Here is a 25,515-nt window from a genome sequence, read left to right as displayed (position 1 = left end):
AATAGTTAAGAACCTATGATTCATTCTAGCAACAAAGCTGTAGTTATAGACACTCTCAAGAACTGGAATCAAACACTGTGCAGCTCAGCTAACCAAGATATTCAGTCATGAGACTAAGTAACATCAATGTATTTAAAGTATTTTTATTGGCAAAAAAAATAATTATGCATTTGCTAACTGTATTCTTTCTGTATTTTGAAAACAGCACACAAGACAGAACCACAAATGGATTTGGCAGTTTTGTTACAGCATTTCCTAACCCAGTTAAATAAAAAAAGACTGACTGATCAATCCAAACAAATCTGGGCTGATCATACCAGATCACTACGAAAACATTGTTAGGTATGTATGGGTGGAATAAAAAGTGATAAAAGATTCTAAATTGTTCTGGTTTTCTAAGTTGCTCTTCAGCACAGAAGAGAGAAGAGTCTTGAGATAGTCAGGTAAGTACAAGAAAAAAAGAGGAGTTGTTTCTGAGTCTTCTGTTTTGAGGACGTCAGCCAACCTATGAAGAGTTTTTCTGTCAGCGGGCAAATGTGCAGTTATGACTAATACCCAAAAGTGGTGATGGGCACGTGGGTTTCCGAAGAACCACTGTCCACCATGCCGCGCTCTCTGCTTCCAGCACTGCCAACTCACCCACTGCTTCCTTATCATGTTTTCAATCCCAGCTGTGACCTCTTGTAATTTTGGGTGGCAGCACACCCATAATCTGGGCCTGATCTTGCTTCGCGTCTCAGCAGTCAGAAAAAAAGAACCAGCAACATAAGACTGGTTCTGTGAGGGCTCCCAGAAAGGTAACTGAAGGCCATAATGCCTCCTGCTTCTGTGGCTTGAGGCCTTACAATTCATAAAAGCAGGCCCAGTAATTCATTATCAAAATTATGCATGCAGGAAACTGCTATGAAATACTTCTCCCATAACTATGTGTCTAGATCTAAAGAAAGAATATAGGCTCCTGCCAGAATAAGCAGAGGGAAATGCACGCTTTTCAGATGTGATTCTTCCGGACTGGATCAGCAAGAGATACACATGAGCTCTAAGAGGGAGCGGCAACACATCTTAAAGTCTACGTCAGAGCAGATAGACAAAACCAGCAAAAAGTACGCACTGCACCAGAAATAAGCCGTATCTTTGCAGCCTACGCTTTTGCAGAAGAAACCATAGTGACCATAGTCACTTCTGACAACAGTATCAGAACAAAGTAAGCACATGCTCTTACCACTGAAAAACTCCTTCTCTAGCTGTTCATTCCACTCCTGTGTACTTTTTTCCATCATTTCATCTTGTTTTACATCAAAAGAATGACCACTTGTATCAGTTGACATCGGGGAATTACACATTTCAGCCTGTTAAAAAGAGTAAGACAACGTGATTTTAGTTCTATGCGTGTAAGTAGATTTGCTCATCTGGTCCTCATGCTGTAGTATGCTTTGGATACACTGGTTACAATAACCTTATAGTAACAGCTGTAGTTTACTCATTTTTTCCATACGCATCCTTACTGTACAGTATCTCTTCATTTAAGTTTTCCAAAGCATTTTTCCTGTGTGCAATATTTTCATATTGCAGCATATTCTCTTTCCACATCTGATCTATTAAGACAGTTTCAGTACTACAGCTAAGCCAGCACTTTGAGGGGCTGTGATGCCTTCAGCAGCAGGAAAAATGACATCTTATTCCCCATCAGTCTGAGTTTAGCTTATGTGCCAACCAGGAGAGGTTCACACCCTCTGCTGCTTTATTTTGGCTGAGACCCTTCCCCATGTTTTTAATAAAAATCACCCAGCTATAGCAGTGTATTTGTATAATAGTCAGGATTCTGTGAATCCTAATGAGATCTCTGTCTCAGTCACATATTAATAAAGATTATCCCTTTGTTTTTGAAGTATGAGAGAAGGGTGGTGGCCAATTTACCTCCTCTATACCTTTGATTATATACTGTATACCTTCTCAGTCCCCTCTGTGGTTATACCATACAATTGAAGAGGACAAAACACATGTTAGTAATACAGGGCAATAAAGTAATTAAAATAACAAATATAATCCTTGGAGGAAATCTGTTTATTTCAACAGGGTACACATAAATTACATCAGATATAAATTTGTTTTTCATGCTTGAACTGAGCTTATGTGCATGGAAATGTTGCAGGAGCAGGCTTTAGCTTACTGCCTGCCCATGTCACCTACTGTTTTTCACTCTTGCAAAAATGAAGGAAAAAAAAGTAAATAAACTATTCAAAGTGAGTTTTTATCTGTTTGTACTTTGGTTACAATTGCCAAAATATGTGAAGAGTTTGGTCTATGACATTATTCATGCAGTAGTCTCATCGTAAGGAGAACTGAAACCTGATCATAGCTAGATTCAGTATCGCCTAGAAAGTTTTTGACTTGTATAGTTAACAGGGCAAGTTCATTTCACTGCCTTCAACAGGTTCACAACACATTTCACTCACTGTTTAAAACAAGAATTGCAAGAATATTATTTAAAAAGGCATTATATCAACAGCCTAAACAAAGGGGATTAGTATTTGAAAAAAACTGTGATTTAAACATTGTTGCAAATAAAGTTGATACGACACTTACCGTTGCCATTTCTTCCAGTTTCGGAGCTGTAATAGCAGAACTGTCATATCTGTAAGGAGAAGGGTTTAAATGTTGGCTTGGAAACGGAACATGAAATCATTTTATGCACTAGTAAATAACCAGCAGTTTCTTTTTAACAACTACCAAAAGGCATTTGAGAAAAAGACTGCCCTATGATGAATTCCTCCCCCCCCCCCCCCAAAAAATAATTCCTGCTAACCAAAAAATGCAAAAATGCTGGAGAACTTTACCATTTGGTTTGGCCTTGTCAATTTGCAAATATTTTACCTGCACAGCCAAGTATGATCTCAACCTACTGATATCTTAATGCTTGCAACAGCCATAAAGTCATTGTTTAAATCCAGCATTACAATAGGATATTATAACTTCCTTTTCCAAAGAACAGTAATGTAGTAGGTACTATGAATACCTGGAGTTAACCACGTATAAATTGATAACTGTTTTTTATCTAAAACTTTACTATTCTTCTCTGCCATATTTCCCCACATACACGCAGAGCTGTGCTCCATCCCTGCAAAGGAGGTGAGACAGACAGCAGACTGGTTTTGGTGTGAATTGGGAATTTGCTGCTACCCATCCAAAACAGCCTTTATTTATCATTTTTTAACACGTAATTGAATAGAAAGCCTGTCTGCTTTCCTAAGCTACACAGGACTGCAAGGGTTCGGCTGGAGTGTTTGTGAGTAATGCAGCTGTCAGAGTGAGCCAAGAAGCACTGCACATCACAGGCATGCTGCTCTCCTGGGCCACTTGCAGACATATAAATATACAAAGAAACTAGAGGAACAATATTTGACTTCACTGAGTCCATTCTAGTCTACAAAATCCTTATTTTACAGATAAGCAAACCCAGACCCTTCAAAAGCCCTGAAGGAAATCGTGCTCAGTCTGTGCTTATTGCCAGTCCTTCCTTGTCTCAGAAACACTCTTTCCCAGGAAGTTAGTTCTCAAGAGAAAGAGAAGGAGGGAAAGAAGGTTCTGCTCATTCCTGTTTGTCTCAGAGTCTTTTTGAATGATCTTGTTCTTAGGCTCTTAAAACCTTCTTGTGCTCAGGTAGACTATTTTATTGTGCTTCAGCAGCAAGTAGAAACCGGCTTGTTGGCAGGTTCTTTGTGGCCAAGCCTTTCCTCCTGAAGTGCTTTGTCATTTGTTTGCAATGTGCTTGCAGGCAGGGAAGAACAGTTGAAAGGTGCAATTTGTTTTTGCTTCTGTAATTGTGAACTTTAAAACCAAGATTCCTCTCTGCCATGGGGTCCAACTGAAACCAATGGAAACAAGCCTGGTGACATCAGCGGGCTTCGGATCAGGTCAGGCTATCTGAATCTGAAATTCCTAGTTTTTCTTTGTAAAACCGAATATGAACAGCCATTAATTCAGAGGGTTACCGCTCCCTGTGAATAAGGTTTACAGAATCGGGACTCAGAGGTGTATGTAACTCTTCTTTTAAACTAAAATGACATTGAATATATTTTAACGCTTCTACCACAAATTAAGAATTAAACTTGTGTTTCAGAATTATGATGATTTCCTGCAAACCAAGTTCAATGAAAACCTGTGCTTTAGCGAGTTATCTTAATTTTAATTATACGCACAACAAAAATGCAAAAGCTTTGCTAGAAGCTCTCTTCTTCAGCTTTACTGTGCAAAGCTGCTCCCTACTGTTCTCCCTGCTCGGTGCTGTGCTTGGTGTAGAATTAATTGCTCCATGCAATGAAGCTTACACGAAGCAGACTCTTCAGTGAGAAATATCTTCTGATAGTCTAGACAAAAATTAAATTTTCATTTGCACCTCTGGCATTATTCTAAATTCCTCCATGTCTTTGTTGTCACTGTTCTTTGAGAAATAACTGGTCATTGTATCCTGATTTATTTTCCTCCCTGCCAACTTACACAGACAAGGTTATTTTAATCTTTTCCCCATACCAATCTCTCCACCTCCTTACCTGCCTCATTTTTTCCTTCACTCTTTCAAGTTTTTCACCGTTTCAAAAATTAAAGTTTTATTTTCTTCCAGAGAAATATTGTTACAGTTTAGGAAAAGGTAATTTTAGGAAAAGTTTATCTTTTGGTTAAGGATTTTAAGCAATGTTTACATTAGTTTCACATACACACAGGCACACACACATGTAAACATTAACTCCTTGGCTTTTTATGGATAAATTGCTACTCAAGCTCAAAAACATTTGCCATCAGAAAAAACACTATTTACTTCAGAAAAGCAAGAGGTTATTCGTTAAACATTCTCACTTACATATACATATGTATCTAGTTTGTGACAACAGAGTGTAAGATTAAAAGTGTGTATGGACTCTATTACTACCACAACTGATAACAATAATATAAAACCATGAACTGAAATCTGCTGCAAATTGCTATTTTCACTGCGGCACCTGTCTTCCCCAGGCCACGTCCAAGTTGTCTAATGTCAGATTGCAATCCGTTTTCTTCTATACTATTCTTATCAGTATTACCTTAGAAGCCAGCTAAGCAACAGACACATAACACCAACATGCTGAAAACACGATTAAATAGCATTTCTCTTCCAGAATGAATAAAACTTACGTATCAGAAAAGAGTAAGAACGAATTCAAGAACGTCGATCACCTCTGAAACAAATATGATCAAACATTTGGCTATCTTCAAACTAGGGCTACAAACCTTTTATTAGCATCTCCTGTATCTCCACATACGCATATTCTGTTTTGCAGCATCCATAATTTATTCTCACAGCAGAACACCACCACAGCTGATGAAAATGTCTTTCCAGCACAAAAAGGACCCTCTAAACAGCCATTGATGCCTAGCTAGTTAAAAGCTTCTGCCAGGTACACTTACAGGATTTACACTGCTGCCTCCTATTGTACTTCACTAACTCTCCAGAATAACTCTACCTGGTGAGAGGCAGATTATTTCAGTGCTTTGTCTATGCATCAAGCAAACCACATGCCACGGCAACACCTAAAAGAGGGTGGGGGAAGTTTTCGACAGAGAGGCGTGACTAGAAAATGTGGCAATCAGCTCAGTTACACGTCAGGACGGACTTGTTTATTTTTCAAGCTGTGCGCTGTAAAAAACCAAAGGCATAGGAATCTAAGATAGGGTAGATTTTCTGTAGAAAAGCGAGGTAAATACCTGTTACAAGTGCTGATGAAACGAGCATGTACGACTTTTTTTTAAATTTTTTTATTTATTTTTTAAGTAAAAAATCACTCCAATGCTTAGGCTCCAGAGCAAAGACTACACCTTTTTCAGCTGCCTTGCAGCACGCCGATACGAAGAGCCCTGGAGATCTGACTCTCCGGTACCAAGGCGCCCCTTGGCAAGGGACTCGCTGGCCCGGTGCCCTGCGTGCCCGCAGCCTTGCGCCATGTCCCAGCATACAAGACATTACCCCGTCACAGGACAAAGAACAAAGGAGGGAGCAGATCACACAGACAGGTGTCAGTGTTAAAACTTTGCAAATGGTGGTTTGCTTGTTTGTTTTGCCTGTGCTGCATTGCTATGTAGAAGAATTGTTACCAGCAAACAGCCACCAAGTTAAACTTGCTGCCTCTATTCCAACCTCTCCTTACATCTCTTGCTTTGATACAAACACGATGCAATTGCAAGCTGCTGTGCTACAAAACCTGGTTATCCCACTAATCACCATTTCTTCAGAGGCTTGCGTTCCCTTTCTTTGTTCACTGGAGCTGTTCCTTGTCTCAGTGCCACTCAGTGACACCCAGGAGCCCCAGGCAGGGACCAGAAAACCAGCCCAACACCCTCAAACAGCGTGAAAAGCAGCATTTTATGCCAAAGGTCTTGCAGGTTCATACTTAGATTTGACGTTACTGCACAATGCCCCTTCTACGGTTGCTAGCTGAAACATTACCCTAAGCTGTACACAAAAATAGTAATATTTTATTCAGGTGTTGACGGCACCTAGAAAAAGGGACCACACTGGACAAAATTAGGAAATAGCGGTCAGCCTGTCAAGCCTGAGTGCAGCCCCTCTATCCTCTCAGCAGTAGCTTTATCCCTGTGGATAGTGAGGGAGAAGGATGGTCTTCGAACACCACAGCTCCCGTGCTGCCGATGAGCCCATCCTTGGTACTGCTCCAGTTAGAACCAAAGCCCTGACGAAGCACCAAAGACAAAAGCATCGGGAACCGCCCGGTTTGGCTGGCTACAGCTAAGCTCCAGGCCCAGCTCTAAGCTGCCTCTGGGCTAGAAACAGTGGGAACTGCTGCAGTAGAGCTGCCTGAGGCCCATACTCCTTGCCACGGCCTGGGAAACCGATGCTTCCCTGTTATATCACTGCTATAGGGCACCAGATCCCCATGCACCTCACATCTTCTCCTCCTGCAGAGGAATTAAACAGAATGCAGCCACTGCTAGGTCTAGGGGCTGTAGTACAGCTAAAACCTCTATGCAAAACCTGAACAAAACAGATTCAGCCGAGAGACTTTAGCTGTTACTTGCCACTTAATCCTTATTCTTCCGACACACAACAACTCTCATTACGCTACCAAGGAAAATGGTGACCTTCCTGGTAAGGTGAAAGGCAAGAGACTGGAAAATTAATCTTTAATTAAATTAATTTTTCTAAACAAAATACAGAACAATTTACAGACTTTTAAAAGTTAGAAATAATGTATATTCTTATTATAGCTCACCGTGGTTGCTTCTGAGTCTGGTTTTTCCTTGATTTTCTAAAGGAGAAAAGCCAAGCAAAAGGTGATCTGAATCCCAGAAAGGAAGCTGAAGTGTTCTTTTGTGCTTGAGGATTTGTGCGGGATGACATTTTAAATTCTTTATGATCTAAAAATATTATAAAAATTTGATTTGCTTCACGTTCTTATTAAAAGCAGTATTAAAGTGTACATTAAACATTATGCTTTCACAGTTCTCTTTTGCTTACCTGTTATACCAGTAAAATCCAATTTTTTACATTTTTGGACAGAGTATGTGACATGCTGCTTTCTAATGACTAACTAGAAGGCTAAGAGAAAGATAAACAGGTCTAAAGTTTCAAAAAGTACTCTTGTTTTTTGGGTGGCACGTGAGATAAAGGAGGCTGCTTTTCAGAACGTAATCAGCAATCAACAATTTGAAAACCAGAAACATTTTAAAATACAGGTAAACATTTGAAAATTGAGGCAACCACAATCATTAGTCACTTTATTTCCACTTTTACAAGAAATATAAATATTAGAACCCTAAATGTACAACAGTTTAATGGACTGCAGTGTAACTACCTAACAGGAATTCAGGTGTGTATCATGCAATTCCTTGTGATGGGATTTCTTGGGCCACTCCAAGGCACCAGTGTACATCTTCTGCTGTAAACTGCCTATCAGAACTGCTATTTTAAATGCCCCATATCATGAATGATTTCTCTGGGAAGGTTATGATTTGATTTCTTCAACTGTAACAAGCCATTGGGAATAAACCCAGGCTGCCTGTAAAAGCAGCTGGCAATCACTCGGAATTGCTCGCAGGCTAGGGAAAGGAACTGCAGGGTCCGCTACTAAAATATGCAACAGGAAACTAAAGGACATAAGGAAACAAGGATTCACCCAGGTATAAGGCACTGCATTTTTTTTTCCTGTTTAAAACATCTCGTCTGAAACAACACAACAGACTGAAAATGGCTTATCCAATGACCATAGGAGAAAGCAAAAAACAGAAATGGAAGCAAAATGTCGCCAACAGAAACAGCATGAGGCAGTATTTTGGATCTAGTCCAACATGAAATGAATATGTCACATGACTTAAATCTTGTGTGTAATCGCTTTCACTTCAGTGACAATCACCACGTATTATGAAATGCCGCATCCTTTACCCCTTTCAGAGCTTAACCTCTTGGTGTCATTGTTTGACTTGACAATGAAGGTGACATCAGGAGAGACCTATCAGCACTCTGCCACAGCCAGGATGGTCTAGGGATGTAGGCAGAGCAAGACTCGCGGGTAGAAGTAGTACCTTTTGTTAAACCAACTCATACAGTTGGAAATACCAGAGAAGCCTTTGAGGCACACAACCCCTTCTTCAGATCTGAAATAAAAAGAGCAGCTTTCAAAGTTAAATACCATTGAACAATCACACAGAGCTTAGTTAGCTAATGCATCAATTAGACCACCTCTGAAAGAGAAAAATAGTAGATAGCGGTGGACTAGCAGGGATGCTGGGGTGTAAACAGGCAGGAAAGAGAGAGGTACCTAGAGAGAAAAGAGAGAGGTTTTGTGGAGGGCTGTAGCTTCACAAAATTTCAAAAGAACTGTATTTCAAAAGAAAAGTGAAAGACTAAGAAATGGTTCTACTTGCTACGAGGCTCCAATGGGAAGAGCTCAGCGAAAAATGTGCAGAAATGTGAATAGAGTAGAAGCATATATCCTGCATGAAAACTACCTGGAGGGAAGATGAAAAAGACAACGCAGATTCTGTGTTTGGTAGAGTTACCATGGTTTTTGTGTATGTGCATTTTGGATGGGCAACACCACCTGCGAAATGAGATCTCTAGCCATTGCTTCTCAGCCAGCCCAGCTTTCCGGACTGTGTCCCCTGCCCTGATAATCAGCACTGGTGTGCCTTTTACCCAGTGCCACCAGGAAAAGTTGGTTGCCAATACAGTCTCTCACCCAAACCCAGACTACCTACTTATTCCAAATGTCATTTAGGTGCTTTTAGTTTCTTTAAGAAAACCAGGTAAGGCTGAAACAGATTTTGTACAAAATCAACTGGGAAACCACCGCTACATTCACTGTAGTAAAAGCAATTATGGAATGAGAATATTGCAGATTTTCTATTGTGACTCACAGTTCTACTTTTAACAGAATCTGCTTAAAGATACATGCTCATTTTGAAAACGTATTTTTGGCAAAACGTTGACGTGAGAAAAAACTCAATGCCATGGCAGAAACTCCTTAGCCATTAAATTCTGAAATGCTCTAAGACGTTGGTTTGGTGACCATTATCATATAGGTAAGGAACTGGGAAAATGCAACTTACTGGTCTTTTTGCTGTTCCTTAGCTGATGCTCTAATGGTGGCTTTAGCATTGTATTGACATCAGTGTTATTCTGAAATTTTTTTCTTTGTATTTCTTCAAACCATTCTCCAGTCACCCCTTGCAGACCTGTTTCAGACTTCTTTCTCTCCAGAAGTTTTCTAGAAAGGAAAAAAAAATCAATACAATTTATTCTTAAGACATTTGAGGTACTGCAGGTATTTTATTAGTACTCTTCTTGCCTTTTTTTTTTTTTTGCTTAAGTATTTAAAGTATATTTCCACATGTAGTAGGTCTGAAAAGAAAATACAGTGGGACGTGATATATTCAGAGCAATCACATGAAAGACTCTTGTGAGAGCAGAGCTCTCCAGCTTAACAATGAGATTGTGTGACTAGCTTAACTGGACTACTCATATGCTTGCATTATTCTCTGCCTCAAAGCACATCCTTCTTCCTTGAAAAATGAGGTAATAATTCATAAGTATTATAAAACTAATTGAAAGTAAGATTAGGTTCAGGCAATAATCGAATTAAAATAAATAATACTGTAACAAAGCAATTCTTAAAATATTTATCCACTCATTTAAGCAGTAGCAGTAATGAGATTATTCCGACTTTCACGAGGAAGCTCACTGGGGCCCACCACACGCTTTCTCTGTAAAGAGAAAAAGTGAATACTGTGTTCAGCTAATAGGTATACATGCAACATGTCCAACGAGTTTATCACATTTTCCTCTTTCCTTGCTGCATAGTGATCCTGCCTGTGCTTAATATGTATGTAAGCAGCTAGCAATGATTATGGATGTTCTACCGTGCAGACGGGAGGACTGAACAAGGTACGCACATGTGGCTTCAAATGAAGAAGCTGCTTAGTAGCAGGTTCAGTTTTTATACCAAGAGGTCACAGGATTGTACTGTTTATGTGGACATAAAAGAATAATGTACACTTGCAAAGAAGTCCGGATAGTGCAACTTACTTGTTTTCAAATTACATTACACAAGTGCCTAAAGTACAAATTTAAATGTGGCAAATCCACACCCCAGCCTACTCTGATGGCAACACAGCAAGACTTTGTGCACAGCCTGGAGATGTAATACCAATGTTTTACCAAGGCGCTCATGTAAATCTTCTGTCTTAACCTGTGGTAAAACCCATGTCCAGGAACAGACACATATGTTTATTCTTTCAGTGTATCAGTTAGCAACTTGAATAAAAGCTCCCTTTCTCTCATTGAAACAACATTACTTCACAAAACAAACTTGAAATTAAATGTCTACCCTGGAAATGGATGTATGTCCATCTGGAATTGATACAGACTGTATCGTCCACACTAGCACCTACTGTTCATCTGGTGGCCTCTGAAGAATAGGAGGGCAGGAAAGACACATTTTTGCTAAATGAGTATTGCTCTTGAAGAAGATCAACAGACACATGCACGAGCGCTTGACATTTCAAATAAACTTATTACAAAGGCAAAAATGTTAATCATCACAGATATTGCCGCACTGTGGGAATGATTAAGCACAACGAACGCCATCTGCAGCACGGAAAACAGCCTAGCAGTAATACAAAACAGGAGGAGGAGATGAACAAAGTGCTCTCGGAGGAGGAGATGAACGAAGTGCTCTCGTGCTCCAACTTCATGACCTCACTCACGCGGCCTTAGCAAAGGGGACCCAAGGCCTGAGGAGGAGCGAAGCGCACAGAGCCAGGCCTGCGGTGTGTGTGGGGCGGCTGCAGGCAGAGTTATGGCCTGCAGAAGGGGCGCGTGGCCTTGCTGCTGAAGTCTGGGACGCGGAGACCAGCTCCCACAACCCAACCCGCCTCTTGCGGTCCTTTAAAACAACCCGAATGAACTGTTTTCCTCGCCAACCTAAGAAGCAATGAAGTAATTTAAGGCAGACAGCTTGTATGTCCGTACAGCTGTGGGATCTGGCTGGTTGGAGGACGCCAGCCCTGCGCAGGCCGGATGGGTGCGATCGCGTTTAGCAGGGTGACACCTCACGGTAACAGCCAAAAACACACCCGCGCTCCCTGCATAACCTTCCAGTATTGCTTTCCCAGGCAAGTTCTCCGACGTACTCACTGTGGGGAATTCCTAAATCATTTATATACAAATATCTATTTGCTTTAAATGTATGCTTTGTGAATAGAAGAAAAAAAACAGTAAAAAACACTTACTCTAGCATCTACCATATCAGGCATTGCATGAACGTGCCTACGACTGAAAAATACATTAAAAATTTTGCTCAAACCCTGCCATTAACATTTAAACATTGTAAATCTTTACTGGTACATGTTTGGCATTATCTCTACTCATTATGTGTGCATGTGCTGCTTTTGAATTGTGCTGCCATCCCCAGCTCATGAACTAAATCCTTTAAATTGCTTGTGCGTATTTGTACTTACACGCAGATGCACACCCACACATGGAACCCTATACACATACAGTTATGTGAGTATAGAATAATATTTATATATTTGTAAGTGCAGTATCATACAACTATTAAATATTTCTCATTTGCAATGGCTCCCAGCCAAACCACATCATTTCACTATATACCTGCTCTGTCACGTCTGCATGCCCCCTCACGGTACCAACGAATGATGGCTGTGAACTACAAGGGAAGCCCGTCTCGAGAAACAATTACAACAGAAGATGGTATCTGCAGTCAGAGTTGCAATGAACTTGCCTTTGAGGCAGTGCTATTGTTACTTGGATTGCAAATTATATATTGAGACACTGCTCCGTAGGAGTGTCAAAACACCTAAATACCCTCTAAACCAAATACATTAATCCTACTTCCCTGTCTGCTCCATCCATCCATCCTTCCTCCTCCTTTCTTTCCTGGACACTCTGAGCCACTTTCCCCTGGGAGGACACAGCCCCGTTGTGCCTGGCACCACTACCGTCAGCTGCTGCAGGATTAAAGGCAGCTCCGTTCCTGGTACACATGGAGCCTGTGCCACAAACCAGGGCAGGCAGCGATCCAGCACGGCCTCACAGACTGTACCTCTTTAACTTTTCCCATCAATTATCCTACACGTCTAAACTAATGAATCACTTGGGAGCAATTCCTTTGCGGTGTTTTTCAAAACATCTCTTCCTTCTTGGCATAAGCATGTCCCAGTATTTCTTACACAGACTCCTCCAGGGAAAAGCTAACCTATATGGTTGTATGCGTTAAGACTTTCATGTGGGTTATCACAAATATTGTCAAAAGATCTGCACCCTCCCCCTGTCACTTCCTGCTAGGATAGTAAGGAGCTTTAATTGCTACCATAAGAGGAAAAGTATTTTCTCTGTCATCTTCATATTGAACACAGAGCAGAAGACAAATGCGTAAGGCAAACTGGGTTGCCAAATAGGAGATCTGGGGACATTTCTCCTGTTCGCAGGGACCAGGGAACTCAATGCCACTTTTGTCAAAGCAGAAGCTGCTGTTTCAGTTGAAGCAGGATTTGGCACTAAGCAGCTCTTACCATACACCTCACGAGAGAACTGAGCACGAGGAATTGCGCCAGGCCAGACGGTAAGCAGAGCAGGGTTTGCTCATCAGATCAAAGTTCTCAGTGTCTGGGAAGACAAAGCTGAAAGGACTACACATAAAACCTGTGCCGAAAGCATTAGGTAACAGCTACATCAGGGAAATTCATCTGCAAAAACAGCCACCTAAAACAAGCTTGTGTCTTTACTTTGTTCATATTCCTCACTTTGTCAGCGAGAAAAGGCTAGGATGCTGAAAAACAGTGCCTGAAGAACCAGTTCTTTCCCAACATTTTGCTTCAACTTTCCCACCTTCCCACTGCTGTGTGCATTATGCCACACGGTTGAACTGTGCATCTTTATCATTTACACGGCCAGTTAATTTTCTAGAACACTATGTCTGTCATCGCAGCAATGGATAGTTCTATAAAGTATACGCAAGAATATTTTCTTATATTTCACTTTGACAAAAATGTCATTTAAAGGCATTCTTTCAGGTTGCCATCTTATTTAAACAAAGAGAGAAAGAAGTATTACTGACCAGGTCAGACTACCACAGCTGAAGTAAATAAATAAACTATTATCCACCGTATCACATATAATAGCAAAAAACCCCACAATATTCTGGTTTCCACAGTGCCAGTGAAGCTTCTGTATCAGGTTAATCCTATCAGGAAGAGAAATAAGCATAGAGAGCTCAGATACTTTTTCCTAGTATGTCAGACAGACAGTCGGCTCATTTTCTAAGGCATTATTCATTCTCTGTAGCTGGTATTTTTTTACTCACGTTAAAGCAACCTTTTGTTTATTTTTCTTTCTTACTGTTTTCTATTTGGCTAATGTCAATAAAGCAAGTCATCTTCATTATTATATGTAAAACAGTATACACAAGTACGTGAATCAGAGAGGTAAACTGACTCCAGTGTTTTGGTTGCACACACTACAAGGCAGTCCAAGCTGAAAAGCCACTTGTTTTTCATTTGGCCTTTGTATTTGTAGAACTAAGCCTTCTCTGGAAAACCAAGGCCTCCTCTAATTTGATTAACAAAATGTTGCATTGGCAATAACGCTGGAATCTAACCTGCTAGGTCAATGCAAATCAACCAGATTGCATTTTCTCTTCTTCCCAAACACTTGTTTTCTTACTAAGTCTTCATAGTTTTTATTAACATTAGTGCTGCTGCTATTTTTTTTAATTATATATTGATTTTGTAAAGCCCATTACCACACTAAGTTGCCTTCAGAAAACATATTAGTCTGAGTATCTGACCAATAAAACTAAATATAAGTAAGGGCAAAGGTACATGCCGCAACAAGGAAGACCAAAGAGTGTGTTGGTTTGGCATCTCTTTCTAACCATGCCCCAAATTCCAACAAATCTAGTGGCTTGACTTTCACTGTGTTCAACAGGCTGCTGGAGAGTCACCTAGTGGTGACGATGCTGGATGGAAAGGAGTAACTGGAAGTGCCAGGAAAGGTTCACCTTAAGGACAGGGGAAATCTTTCACAGCCCAACAACATTGAACTATATGGGATACGTTTTCAATCCCACTTCCCCTGATGTATCAAGTTGACAGCTCAGAATTATCCCTAAATATTGAGACTCTGAAAATGTGCAAAACCAGAAGGAAATGAGGAGAAAGTGAAAAGGGAAATAATCTTCTCTCTAGCTTTTCTACCCAAACTGCACATTTTAGGAGACAGAAGCCCTGTAGACACAAGTAGGGTTACTTAAGCAGATAGCTGCAAACAGCACGTCATTTTGTCCCCAGAACACTTTACTGACAACAGACACCAGAGCCACACATTAAGTCTTGCTACGAGTGTCATGGATACAAACTAGGAATACATGCATTAAAGGCAGAAAACCTTTTCTGCCCTTACTGAGGTCCCACCCTGTCTGCTCGTAGGAAAGTCCTTCCATTCCTACCTCTCTTCTTTTTAATTAAAAAGTAGGAAAAAACACAAAATGTGACCCAGGAATCTTCTTTAATTCATTACTATAGTTATATTTGTAAAATTCTTGTGGCACTTCTCAAAGCTTCAGAGCTCCCAGCAAAGGAATAATCAGCAGCATCCCATATCATTTAAGTGCCAGAATATCCACGAGACAAAACAAAGAGCAGCGCTCTATTCAGTGGTTTTATTCCTTATATTAAAGCCTATCACCTGCTCTAAGAAAGCCTAAAGTAGTGGCAAAGTGTACTTTGATTACACTCTACCCACAAAGACAGGGAGATTATCAGCATGCATGGAACATTACAACTGGACTCCCACTGTGTGCTGAACACTTCTTTCCACTCTAATTTACGATGTCTTTTGTGTCTACACTCTTTAACTTGAGCACCCTATGCACAGTGGCTAAAAGTTACCTCTGGTTTTTTTTCCCAAAGCATTAAGTTCTTATATGACACGACACACAATGAATACACTGCAGACTTCTTGTTCTAGCTGCTGTTTTCCTTCACTGAGTCCAACACTCCATTTCTGCTTGAAGCTTTTGGCCCTTGGCGAGAGCACAGTGACACCTTCCTCTGGAGCAAAAAATTACAAAATCTTGTAAGGAGCTGCCAGTGGCAGTTACAGGGGCAAGGACGGGCATTCTTGTGCTGACCACATACATACCTTCCCTCTGCTCTGGCAGATCAGAAACAGAAGTTCTCAGCTAAAGCTCAGAAATCCAGAGCTCAATGAATGTCTTCATAACATTCACTTTTTAAAGCACGGAGCACTGTGAACCTAGATCATGGGAACTGAGGACTGAGGGTGTATTAATCATCTATCTCAAGCTTTAACAGAGGCTCAGAACATTGCTTTTAACAATAAAGCTTTTTTTTTTTTAGCAGCTGTCCTGGGTTTACAGTGAAAATATTATTTTAGCCCTATTGGAAGAAATAGAAGAGGCTGTAAGTATACAACTTTTCATTGAGTTTATAAATATTTAGAATATGAAAGCTTTTAGTCCTTTGGTCAACAAGAGCGAATAAGGTCAAAAGCCACTGGTAATGTCAGCAAGTCTCCAGGTTGGGCTGATTCTCTGCTATTTTCTCTACATGGAGTGCAAAGTAGGGGGAAGCTCTAATCCAAGAATGTTTCACAGATGATTTACAATCTCTCTGTAAATGACTTGTCAAAATCAGATGGGCATGGTAAAGGGTGTTACTTTATTATGCTGTCAATACTCACAAGCTACCTACCAATATTATGTGGTAATAACAAAACAAATTCATGATGCAATGGGAAGGAAGGCTACCTATCATTCTTTAAAGTGTGTCACATAGCTTCTGAATTGTAGTAATTAATATCTCTAATGAGATGACTTCATTAATAGGAATTTCCATAAGCATTAATAGACATGAATTGGTACAATGGATACAGTACTCCATGCAGTTTCTGATTCGTTTGTAGGGATAGACGTAGTTTCAATCCAAAAACATTGTACGACAGGAATAAATTTTGGGTTCCTTAATTTCTGTCCTGGAAGCCTTACATAGAAACACGGATGTGTACCGGGTGTCCCACATCTGCAGTGAAATTTTAGATCTTTGAACAGTTTGACTACATTAATCAATGTAGTCAGCACGAGCAGCCAGACCAGCGGGGCTGGTCTGGAATGGATGTCTGGAAATCTGAGACAAACCTGCTTCAACAGACGGTGCTGGGGTAGGAAGGGCAGATGGGCTGCAAGGCTGAGAATCAGGTCTTCTTAGGTTTTCCAGTAAATCTGAAGGTAATGATTAACAGCAGACCTATTTACTCTTCCAGGGTTGAGCTGCTAGTTGATTGTGGGACCTTTTACAAACATTGATAGCATACGTAGAGACAGCCATCTATGCAAGTAATCTACAGGTCAGTCATAAATTTAACTGCCTTACAAAGACACACAATGTAGATGCTGTTTCTCATATTGCTGGCATGACTTTCTGTATGCAAAATATTTCCTAGTTAACAATATAGGAGAAAATAAACAAAGCAAAAGAAACAGGAGAGATGAAAATGCTGAATAATGGAACTTGGTTTCGAATAAAGACAAAGGTCCCATCGCTGCAAGCAGACTTGTGCATGATGGCCAACGGACTGGGACAGACCTCTAGAACTTGGAGACTCCAGATAGCCTTAGACATCTGTTGGCACAGGGCTAAGCTTGAACCTAAGGCTCTCAAAATACACCTTAGAAACCTCAGGTAATTGTGCAGAGTCTCACACACATCTGAAGCAAGATTCTGGTCAACAGATGTAATATAGAAGGTCACGGTGTATGTACACTGTTTATGTGTTACTGTAACACAACAAAAGCCTTGTTTATATTGCTTTAAGTTAAGGAAAGCAGCCAGAAGAATGGAAACTCTGAAAGTCAACACAGTGGATGTTTTTCATTTGGAAATATACATATAATATACATATATATATATTATATACTTACACAGCCCCTGCTATAGTGGCTCTGAATTTATTACATCTCAGGAGATAGAAATATTATAAAAACATACGTAGAATTATACTATAATTCATATATACACATATATAATTTTAATAGACATTTATATGCATATAAATGTGTATTTTAAGTTAATTCAAGTCCACAACACAGGAAGGAACAGAACACAGAGCCCACCAGCCATGCTGCTGCAGCTCTGCCAGACTGCAGCTCTCCGCACTCAGGCCCCTCTACCTAGAAATCCAAAGATAGCGCAAGCAGAAATATTGCATTTAGTTGATTATTCCAACCACAAATTAAACTGAGTGTAATTTATATACAATAATGTACAAATAGGTTCCATTTTTCATTTACTCATAGCTTTTATTTTGTGATTTTGATGCATTTGGTCAGTTAGTGTAATACCAATACACGTACCTAGTTATTTTTGAGGTAGGACTCATCAAAAAGAGTATAGTTCCAGGTAGGAACTTTAAATGCAGGCATTTACGTAGAGCTATTACATTTAACAGTGTTAACATAACAGTCTAGCTACAAAGGATTAGAAACACATTTTATGTGAACATTTACATGAACAAATCCTCAGGAAAAGTTCCTAATTTTCCCCTACTTTATATAAGACATTTCTTACAGGAAATCCATATTGTGAAAAGTTTCAGACTGCCGGCACTAGGAATTTAAGTAATTTTTTAATTTAAAACAAGCATACGAAAGTTGGAACTGAGATCTGTCCTTAGACTATAAAGTCCTGTATTAAAGTTATAGAACACAGAAGAAAATGAGGTCACTGTGCTGAAAGCTAGAAACTCCATTTGGTGAAACTCCACTTGATTTGAAAATTAGATTCAGAGAGCAAAAAGATTTTACGGGATGATTAAACACAGTACACATAAACCACTAACAAAACCAAATTTTAAAAACTTTTTACAGTTTTACAAATACTGTCAAAACCTGATAGAAGCCAGTGAACGTCAGCTGAAGTACTGACATGCAGTCCAGTAAGTTTTGTTCCCAACTGTTAGTCAGCTTTCCTCCAAGGGCCACAGGAGATTCAAGTGCTGCATGTCTAGATGGACCCACGACAGACTTCACGTTATGCAGCTCAGGAACCGAAACTATCAAACTACGGCACCTCAGGCTTCACCACAGAAAGCGCAATGTCACCAAAACCCTTGCTTAGGTGTGACTCCAACACGTGCTGCAGTCTTCCACAAGCCTACAGGACACACGCAACCTGAAAACACCAGTGGAGCACAGCTGTGCCGATACCAGGGGAGACATCCAGCCACTACTACTATGTATCAGCCCTGTTCTTCTGCAACAGTTTTCATTTCCTGGCATTACCAATTTAATATTCCTGAAATATGCTCAAGGACCTGAAACTGTTGGGACATGGTATGTAGAAGCTGTCAGCACCTGAAAACAATTTTGAGTTCCTTCCAAGACTGCTCACTGCAGACGAATATTCATCCCCTTCTTTATGGCCATGACAGGCAGCGCAGGTTACACTTCACTGGCGCTACCTTCTGCAGTACCAGTGACTTGGATTGTGGAGGAGACAGAGGGTGCTGAGGACACGGAAACATTAGTACTAGAAAGCTCAAACCCGGGAAGTGCACAGACTTCCTACAAGGTGCATGAGTCCTTAACGGGGCCACAAATCCACTGAAAAAAAAATCAACAAAACAAATCACTAACAAAATCAGACTGTTTGGCACTAGCATGAACTGCTGTAACTGACCTGATCCACTTATTATCGTAGCCTGGTTTAATTTATCTATGTAGACAAAACCAAAATAATTTTACTTTCTTAGTTAAGCTTGGACTTAGAAAATATCTACCCACAAGCTTAAAGGTAACCCTGAACTTAAATCTCATTCATTTCAACAAGTACCTTCTTTTTTGCACCCCTAGTGACATCAGCAAGTAGTCTAGATAATAATCATCATTCTCAATTTAATTTTAACTTTTGCAACTTTTTGTCACTTAAAAATGCGTACTTTAGTTTGAACTCTGGCACAAGAGTGGAAAAGCCCTAAGCGTGTCCTTGCCACTCCTGTGGGTTTGACTGCCCGGGCACTGGGCCAGCTTGGAAAGAGCAGAGCTGGTGGCCTTGGAGAAAGCTCTTGTGAAGCAAGCCAGGGGCCTCAGCAAAGACTATGTCTCTCCTTCCCCTGGGAGCTGCTTTTAAGCAGAAGCTGTCCTGCTGCACCATGCCTGAGCCACGGCCCAGATGTGTCACAGCTGTGTCTGTGCATGGCCACGGCCCTGCTGCTCTGGGTCCAGACCCCTGGCTGATGTCCCTGCCTGGCCTCAGCTCCCACATCACCCCTGGCCTGCCTGGCATCACGGGGTCACAGCTGACCCCAGTCAGCATCGCCAGGCCTCATCCTGACCCTGCTGCGACTTCACAGCCTGGTCTAAGCCCTGCTGTGTCACAACAGCCTTGTCTGGCAATGGGGCTGAGGCTGCCTCCCACTGTGGGGTAGGAAGGGCCCCGGTGGTGAGGCCCTGCCCTGACGGCCCTGTGGGGAGACCCACGGCTCCTGCTGCCCCAGCTCCCTGGGAGTAAGGCCGGGACAGCGTTAGGAAGGCAGACACAGACAAGAGCTGGACCAGACAGCCTCCTCCAAACGCAACACACCGTTAAAAGCCTTCCTGGGACCACATGCCACCACACATGCTGTAGAAAACCCTGGGCCTCTAACACAAAAAAAGCGCACAGCTGTTGTAACACTGAAATCTGTCGTAACACTGAAATAAGTCCACTATGAACAGACAAGCCCAGAGGTCCGTCAGCAATGCTATGTGGGTCCTGCTCTGTAAACGTAAAACGTATTAACAGACATCAGGTTACCTAGAACAGATCTACGAGGCTAAAACCGAAAGAGAAAATGGCAGCTGCTCCCCTGCAACCCCGCAGCTGCCTGTAATCCACCTGACCTTCCTCAGCTCACATGAAGTCATTGTCCTCTACTTCAAGCCCCTCTGTAAAGGGCTTATTATTCAAAAATTGCTGTGAGGAACAACTGTGGTGGTATCTTGATAAGCAAATTAACCATTTGCCTTCAGTTATGGTAAGCAACCTGCGCTCAAACAAGGGGAGTCCAAAGGTGGGACTATTTATGACATGTAATTGTTTACCAAACTGAGAAGAGGCTTTTAAATCACAGTCTTTCCTGCCATTTTACTTCTATTTGTACTTAGCATATTAGCACTTCAGGGCTTCAAGGACCTGCTTTCATAAGCGTTTACAAACCACTAACCATGCCAGTGGCACAGTATCAGGAGTAAATAATAGCATCTCCTTCACAAACAAGACACAATAGGGCAATCGTGCCCTGAAACGTACCGGGTGGAGTATCTCTTATGAAAGAATTTCTTTATTAATGCTTTGTTCACAGAGGGTGCGCCAATGAAACCGCAATATACCCAGATGCTGGTGTCCTGGTATCTTGCTCTCCTCACCCACGCTGCTTACGAGTGCTTTGGGGTTGATTCTAAAAATTCATCCTGATTCTAAGGAGTTGGGCCCCTAATCTAAATCTCTAACACACAAGAAGCTATTCTTAGTCTCCATGAGGCTGCAAGAGGGTCAACAGGTCTACCTCTGTGCATAAGCCAAAATTACTTTTGGGGTTAAAGAATGCACAATCAGACCTCTCAAAATGTAAGCAAGTCAGAATAATGGAAACACCAAAACGGGGCTGGGTATGGCTGCACCTTCACAACAAATGCATTCTGACATTACGGGTATGGAAAAAAAGTGGAAAAACACATTTCCTATGCAGTGTTTTATTGTCATCTATAGCCAGATCTGTGAGAGTAAACGTCAGCCAACAGAATACAATGAAGAGTTAGTTGCAACAAAGGATGAACTCAGTAAATGATCTGCTGTGAGGCAGTGAGAACAGTTGTGTTCCTGTAAAAAAATAACTAACTACGTCCACGTGATTTGTTGTAGAGACCGTCTAGAGTAAAGTAAGGAGGGGATTCACGTGATTTACATGCTGTTAATGGGTCACCAACAGAGGAGTGGTGAGTAGTGCTGAGTGTATCTCCCAATTAATTTATTTTACTTTCATCTTTAAATGGGAGGATAAAATGAAAACAAACCTCCCCTTTGCTGCAAATGCTAATACAAAAGCAAAAGCATAAACCAACCTGAAAATAAGCAAAACAAATTAAAGCAAAAGGAATGAGCGCTCTTTTCTCCCCAAAGTTCCATTTCCTTTTTCTCTTTTTCTTCTTCAATTCCCATTCATAAACAGTGGCTGATGCCCAAGATATGTTCTAGGGCTGGTAATATTTTTTTTTCCATTCTTCCTACTAAAAAACAGCCAAACAACATTCCTCACACAATGCAGGCATAGTTTTTTCTAGAAACACGATCTAGCTAGTAAACTGCTAACTGGGGAAGTAGGTTCAATTCCCTGCTCACTTACTCATTCTCTGTTATTTTCAGTGTTATTTTCTCATTTTTAAGTAATAGTACTTTCCTTTTTCTCAGGGATTAATAAATTAAAATGGCAGAAGGCCATTGTATGTAGTCATAGCAGGAGCCATTATACAAAACTGATGAATCTCCTAAAAGTTAGCAATTAAAGAACTCAGAGCTCTTCTGCCCACCTAAATCCACTCTCTCTTTACCCATAGTTCTTGTGCTGTAACTCCCAACTATTCATTTTTTTGATCTCTTGCAAATGTACTAGCTAGCTCTCCCCATGCCACAGCCCCCCTACCTGCTGCCTCTTTTACGTAGCTGGCTCCATGTCTCCTTGCTCCTCTTGTCCCAGCTGTTCTTCTCTCAACTTCCTGACCTCTTTCAGCACCGGAGAAGCATCTCCACACCAAGCTTGAGTCTCAGCAGTCGGAGGGATCACCAGAAGCCCCACAGCTGACTGAAAGGACACCTGCTTTGGCACTGCCTGCCTCTCCACACGCTGCAGAGGGAGGAGCTGCCTCGGAGATAAAAGGCAACAGCTCCACCTCTGAATACTATAGCTTCATGCCCCACTGCTGCTGAGCCTTCCTGTTCGGACTGCCAGTCCCTCTCCAACCTGCCAGGCTCTGAAGTGTTGTCCTGAAGACTGGAAGCAGCCTCCCTGGTTACCCTGGCCATCGGCTTCTTGGAGAAAGGACAGAAAAGAGAAGCAACTACAGGTTTGTTAAGCCTCTGGGAACTGGGGCTTTGCATGCAAATATCAGCTGTCAAATGTGTTTTAATTTCTGTCCCCAGCAGCTGTAGAAGAAAGCCTGAGAACCTGATCAGGGTTGTACCCCGAAGCCTTGAAACCAGAAATCAAGTAAGATCTGGAGTGTTTTTATGTCATGATTTTCAGGACTAATTCATTGTGTGTTGAAAGCTAACCTGTGGTATCATTACCTGTACCTACAGCAAGCATTGTGTCCTTATGGAAATTGAATTGTTGGGGACCCATGTGAACATGACACTGTCCTCTGAACAAGTTGGATGCCTCCCTATCTTCCCCTAGGCATCTAACTGTGATTGGAATATCTGGGAGAAGGAACCTGCTTCCAGAGGCATCTGCAACGTCATCAATTTCACTGATCAAGTTAATTAAAATAGTATTTTGTGACTGAGTTAGACTTCTGTTTTTAGTACTATAACTACAGAATCACAGAATGGCCAAGGTTGGAAGGGACTTCTGGAGATCATCTAGGCCAACCTCTCTGCCGAGCAGGATCACCTAGAGCACATCACGCATGATGGCATTCAGACGGGTTTTGAGTATCTCCAGAGAAAGAGACAACCTCCACAACCTCTCTGGGCAACGTGTTCCAGTGCTCTGGCACCCTCTCAGTAAAGAAGTGCCCCCTCATATTCAGCTGGAACTTCCTGTAGAAGTTTTTTAGACCATATATTCAGTTTTTTTCTCCCACACTAATACTTATGATAAATTAATTTTTCTCCAAGTGGGTATTATGTATGAGACTGGATTTGATGAACAACAAAGAATACTGAAGTTGGGTGTTACCTAAGTCCAAAACTAATGTGCATTTTTTTTGAATTATGAAATACGTACTTACTAATTATTGTCTGTATTATTTTCAGTGTATATGGCAGTGTACAGTCATGTGAGTTGCACCAAAGCTGACTGTTGCAGCTTCTCTGAACCTGTTTCGTGGGAGAAGGAGCTCAGGTACGTTTGTTTGCTGTTCAAAGGCAATCGAAGGCTTGAATTCAAAGGCATTGCTCAGCATGGCCACGGGAGGGCACTAGAAAGGAGAAAATAGGCAAAAAACCAACGGCATCAGCTCTGCTTGCCGTCAGTAACAAGAACAAATAAAGGTCCAACAGGTCACAGGCCATTCCTGTATAAAGGGAAAAGCAAAACTGAGAGGTCCTGCCAGCGCCAAGGTGTGAAGCCTGCCAAGCACCAAGGAGCAGAGAAAGGGCTGGAGGTACCCAAAGAATGAGCTGGGGATGCGTCAAGTGGAATGGGGACAGAGACCACGAAGTGGGGCTCTGTGGCTGAGGCTGAGCCCACAGCTAGACAAATGCGCACAAACGACTGGAAAGAGCACGTTCACGCTCCAGAGAAAGGCTACAAAAGAGGAAGAGAGGATGGGGCTGAATAAAGTGACTGGCTTTTTCCAAAGCATGTCCCCAGTATACATCTCATTTCACAGAGACTTCGACTATCTTGATAAAAAGACATCCAGTGGCCCTATCAAACTTTCAGTGTAGGTAATCAGTAAGAAATATATGTTATACATGTAGATATCCATCTGGAAATCTCAGTTATTTAGCTGAAAACTCAGTGCACCTGAGGAGGAATTGGTAGGTACTTCACACTGCACTGCAATACATTTGTATGTATGTGAAAATCAACTTCCCTGAACCACAATTGTCATTTGCTGGAGAAGATAAATCATTCAGGATGTCAGCCTCCGTCTTTTGAACCTAAAACTTATTTCTAATGTTTATCTTTCAAAATTGAAAGTGTTAACATTTGCTTACATAGCCATCAAATGTAGCCTGTAATAAGACAAAAGCCTGTTTCTGTTTTATTTTATTGCTTCCACAGTGAGTCGTATCTGAGAGTGGAATTCAATTTTTCATTGATCTTTTCAGAGTTTTGAAGACAGCTATGTGCTCGCTCACCAGACACCAAACAGCACGCATAAGCAGTTGTTGGAACTTGACTTGTGGTCTGCAACCAAACTCTTCATTCTCTCCATCAGTCTGGGCCAGCTTGGTCTACACATGGACATGCTATACTGGAAGATGGCCACTGAACAAACTTGACCAGTGGGTCTGCTGGTTATCCTTAACTTGCTCCCTGTCTCTGGCCAGCTCCAACCATGCCCAAGAGAAGTTGGGGGCACAACTCCCTTCAGTGACTTCATGCACAAAAGTAGTATTGATGAAACTGCTCCTTCCATCGCACATCATCTCCTGTACACCTTACTGGATTCATGGCATAAATCAAACATCTGCAAAACCACACTTAGAAAGCGTCACAGGAGTGGGCTTTATTATCACAGGCATAATTTTAAAAGCTTTGAACTGAAAAATATACGTACAAAGTTAATTATCAAAATAGTACTAAGAATGCCTACCCTCTTGGCTTCAAGTCATAAAGTCATATGGGACCAAGAGGAGCAAATGCAATTTTATTCTGAGCCTCTGAAGCTCACTGTGGTCATATAAGAACAGCAGGATTTGGCCCTCCAGGGTCATCACTGTTATTACTTAGATTATAGTAGCACAGAGCAACACCACAGAGCTGCCACCCGTCTGCTCATGATGGGACTCCCCTGGCCTGAAGAGCTTACAGTCTAAATAAGACCAGGTAGACAAGTGGAGTGAGAAAGAAAGCACTTTTATTAGGCTCAAGAGATTAAGAAACTTGCCCAAGGACACATACAAAGCCTTTGACAGATCCAGGAGTTTAACCTAGATTACAGCATGGCTCCTTGATGGTAAACCTATCTTCTCCCAACTTCTGAGTATCTCTTCAACTGA

The 25,515-nt window shown here is 41.3% G+C and overlaps 1 protein-coding gene and 1 long non-coding RNA gene across 6 annotated transcripts in view; one reads left to right on the top strand and one right to left on the bottom strand.

Moving 5' to 3' along the window:
• Positions 1 to 25,515, bottom strand: part of EXPH5 (exophilin 5) — a 39,428-nt gene that overhangs the window by 8,555 nt on the left and 5,358 nt on the right. Inside the window, exons 1-5 of one of the 3 annotated variants that reach the window (XM_080580331.1) lie at positions 22,265 to 22,423; positions 9,598 to 9,755; positions 7,263 to 7,407; positions 2,587 to 2,635; positions 1,223 to 1,349 (exon numbers count right to left, since the gene is read on the bottom strand). In XM_080580331.1, coding sequence (XP_080436457.1) covers positions 1,223 to 1,349; positions 2,587 to 2,635; positions 7,263 to 7,407; positions 9,598 to 9,646 — 370 coding nt within the window. In that variant the 5' untranslated portion in view covers positions 9,647 to 9,755; positions 22,265 to 22,423. Of the gene's footprint in view, positions 1 to 1,222; positions 1,350 to 2,586; positions 2,636 to 5,265; positions 7,242 to 7,262; positions 7,408 to 9,597; positions 9,756 to 22,264; positions 22,424 to 25,515 lie in introns of those variants that run through there. The other 2 variants (XM_080580330.1, XM_080580332.1) reach the window with 2 other exon arrangements.
• On the top strand, positions 9,798 to 24,755 carry LOC308189953. Of its 3 annotated transcripts, none has more exons than XR_013946747.1 (4): positions 9,798 to 21,560; positions 22,352 to 23,686; positions 24,177 to 24,234; positions 24,622 to 24,755. It is a non-coding gene; the product is annotated as an uncharacterized lncRNA (long non-coding RNA). The 3 variants fall into 3 exon arrangements; XR_013946748.1 differs by lacking the exon at positions 24,177 to 24,234 and having other exon boundaries at positions 9,801 to 21,560; positions 22,352 to 23,346; positions 23,599 to 23,686; XR_013946749.1 differs by lacking the exon at positions 24,177 to 24,234 and having other exon boundaries at positions 9,803 to 21,560.

Source organism: Anser brachyrhynchus (assembly GCF_964034855.1).
Source record: "Anser brachyrhynchus genome assembly, chromosome: 1".
Classification (NCBI taxonomy): Eukaryota; Metazoa; Chordata; class Aves; order Anseriformes; family Anatidae; genus Anser; species Anser brachyrhynchus.
This window is presented reverse-complemented; position numbering and strand designations above follow the sequence as displayed.